The sequence below is a fragment of the Octopus bimaculoides genome, chromosome 22, assembly GCF_001194135.2.
Source record: "Octopus bimaculoides isolate UCB-OBI-ISO-001 chromosome 22, ASM119413v2, whole genome shotgun sequence".
NCBI lineage: Eukaryota > Metazoa > Mollusca > Cephalopoda > Octopoda > Octopodidae > Octopus > Octopus bimaculoides.
The window spans coordinates 30313606-30317064 of NC_069002.1; the positions used below are offsets into that span (position 1 = coordinate 30313606).

Genomic DNA, 3459 nt, shown 5'->3' on the forward strand with positions numbered 1-3459 from the left:
TATATATATATATATATATGTATATATATACACCTGTATATGCATATACATGTGTATATGAACATAAATGTTTTACATATGCAACATGTTACATGTGACCAGATGTTAGCTGTTTCTCAAAGCAAGTCAAGGCATGTCTGACACTCAAAAACATTACGATGCTGTTTATAGGTCTTGCTACTAATTTTGGTCACAGTTGACTAGGTTCAGTTCCCACCTCTCACCCCACCTACAGACACACAGACAGACAGGCTGGGTAAGTTCCAGACGCTAGCGATGGCCTATGCTGGTAATAATAAATCTGCGAAAGCGTTTTTCCCGACCCTGTGGTCTCAGGTTCAGTTCCACTGCTTGGTACATTAGGCAAGTGTCTTTTGCTATAGTCCCAGGCCAACCGAATATATGTACGTATATATACACACACACACATACACACACACCCATATATATAAGTAATAATTTTATATTCTGGTGTACAGCTCGTAATCTGCCATTTAAAGCCCATCTGCAGTATTCGGCTACCTGGTGTCAACAACAGTATGGAGGTATACACCATCCAATTTGCTTCAGGAATTCCTTCATGTCTGTAGAGTTTCTAAAAATACGAGAGAAAGAAAATGGAATTCACGAGACTCTTTATTATTTACTACTCTCATCTCGACCCATTGTGCACCAGTGCATCATGGGTGAGGCACTGGTGCACAATGTACAAACAGTTGAGATGCATCATAAGTACAGCTGTGTCTCTTCAGGTCACTTGTCAAAATGTTCCTTGTTTTTTAATTTCTGTTTCGCTTATTCCTATTACAATACATTTTGGTGGTGGTGGTAGTAGTAGTAGTAGTAGTAGTAGTAGTAGTAGTAGTAGTAGTAGTAGTAGTAGTAGTAGTAGTAACAGCAGCAGCAGCAGTAGCAGTAACTGCTTCACCACCACCAATTTATTGACCCCGAAAGAATGAAAGGCAAAGTCGACCTCAGTGGAATTTGAACTCAGAACGTAGTGGCAGATGAATAACCACTAAGCATTTTGCCCAGCGTGCTAACGTTTCTGCCAGCTCGCTGCCTTTCAGTTTCTGTCTACCAAATCCACTCACAAGGCTCTGGTTGGTCTGGGAATATAGCAGAAAACGCTTGCCCAGGGTGGTATGCAGTAGAATTGAACCCAGAACCATGTGGTTGAGAAGCAAATTTCTTACCACATAGCCATGTCTGCACTTATTTGTAAATTTGTAAATAAATCTCTTGAAGAAACTGCTCAAATGTGAAATTGAGGCTAACAATAACAGCCCATAGTTTAATGGGTAAAAAAAAACCCTTAGATGGAAAAAATCGACAGAATCTCCTACAAGGATTGAACCGTGCATCTGCCATATACCAAACTTTGGGACATAGGAAGAGAAGAAAATAAGAAGAAAAGAATAAGAGTTTACCATAATATTCTTCACTTTGGTAAATGTCATTGATTAGCACCGGGAACAGTCGAATAAGCCTCTTTGCTAGGTCAGCATGAGTTGATGTTGAATTCAACAAACACATATGTAGAATGGTCTCACCCACGGTGCCAAGTTCATCGAACTTCCAACAGACATGACGGTACATTTCTTGGAAGAAGAACAAGAAGAAGAGGAATAAAAAAAAAAATATGTATGAATATTATTATTGGTTTTGTTGTTGATGTTATTATTGGTGTGGTTATCATTACAGCAAGTATGTAGGTACACAAACCTGTGCTTGGGTGGATAATGAAAAATACACAATAAAACTGAAACTTTTATTATCATTATTATTATTATTATTATTATTATTATTATTATTATTATTATTATTATTATTATTATTATTCAGCGGTCTTAATTTTATCATGTGCTTTCACTGCACTATTGAGCACAGCTCTATGTGCCTTGGACATGTGCTGTGTTTTGTTTTGATGCTCTTATTTTCAATGTATTTAAGGTGCTTTATGTAGGATGTGTGCGGTGCTTAGTAGTGCTATTTTCTGTATGTTATATATATTTGTAAGTCATGGGGTTTTATTATTATTGTTGTTGTTGTTGATGTTGTTATTTTCATTATCTTCTTTCAATTCTGTTTCCATTTCTTGCTGAGTGTCTTCCTGATACCTAGGGCAGAGAAACTCACTGTATACATTGGTAGGCTATTAAAACAAGCACACCAGGTTGTTTATTCATTGTTGTAATTATTATTATTATTATTATTATTATTATTATTATTATTATTATTAATAATAATAATAATAATAATAATAATAATAATAATAATAATAATAATAATATATGAAAACTCCCAGCTTATTTTGCAGGGTATGATGGAAAGTGTCAGCTGTCCACAGCCAGCCGACTAAGGTGACACTTGTTTACTGGTCATGCTTCAAAAACCCTGCAAAGAATCCTTGCAGTTCCAAGCATTTATTATTATTATTATTATTATTATTATTATTATTATTATTATTATTATTATTATTATTATTATTATTTTCATTAGCATCTTCTTTCAATTCTGTTTCCATTTCTTGCTGAGTGTCTTCCTGACACCTAGGGCAGAGAAACTCACTGTATACATTGGTAGGCCATTAAAACAAGCACACTAGATTGTTCATTTACAAAGTCATGTGATGAAGAAAAAAATAGAAAATAGAAAAGTAGACAAATAAAATAAAGGGAGAAAAGGAAAGAAAATTCACAGCGACGATGCTCTTCTCAATATGTGTGACATACCAGTTAAAACAATCTTTTGGACTTTCTGTATGTATGATAAACCGGAGATCATTCTTAAATGATTTTTCGGTTCCTTTTTTGATCATTCCAAGTGCTCCTACAATCAGTGGTATTGTAACCGTCTTGAGACGCCACATCTTTTCAATTCCGATTAGCAAATCTTTATATTTTCTGAGACTATAAAATTCTTTTCCTGAGATATTATGGTCACAGGTTATACTCATGTCAATTAATAAACAGATTTTATTGTTTTGGTCTTTAACAACAATATCTGGTCTATTTGCCTTGATGTACGTCTGTACGTTCTGGGAAGTCCCAAAGAATCGTTACATTTTCTCCCTCAGTTACAGCCTCAGGGTGGTGCTTGTACCATTTGTCAACAGTTTTGATTTATGAAGCCAACACATTATCCAATGTAGATATTGGCCAACTCAGGGTTCCAATCAACAAAATGTTTGAAATTTTTTGCTCCAGTTGTTGACAGTCCACAGTGACAAAATACTGTTTCCAGTGTTTTGTCATTGTTGCAAAACTTTGATGGATTTTGGTCCTTGGTATATAGACTATACACACACACACACACACACACACACACACACACATATAGTTGCCTATACAGCTAAGCGCACGCTTTATAGGTGTGAAACCAATGGTCATTTTCTGATGGGCCATTACTAACAACCTTCTAAGGATATATATATATATATATATATATATATATATA

General features: G+C 35.1%; 1 protein-coding gene across 1 annotated transcript in view; it reads right to left on the bottom strand.

Annotated features, from left to right (window-relative positions):
• The window catches only part of LOC106873499 (transient receptor potential cation channel subfamily V member 5), a 45579-nt gene that overhangs the window by 38230 nt on the left and 3890 nt on the right, over positions 1 to 3459 (bottom strand). Inside the window, exon 2 of the mRNA XM_052975686.1 lies at positions 1431 to 1601. Within this exon, the coding sequence (XP_052831646.1) occupies positions 1431 to 1601 (171 nt within the window). The remainder of the gene's footprint in view (positions 1 to 1430; positions 1602 to 3459) is intronic.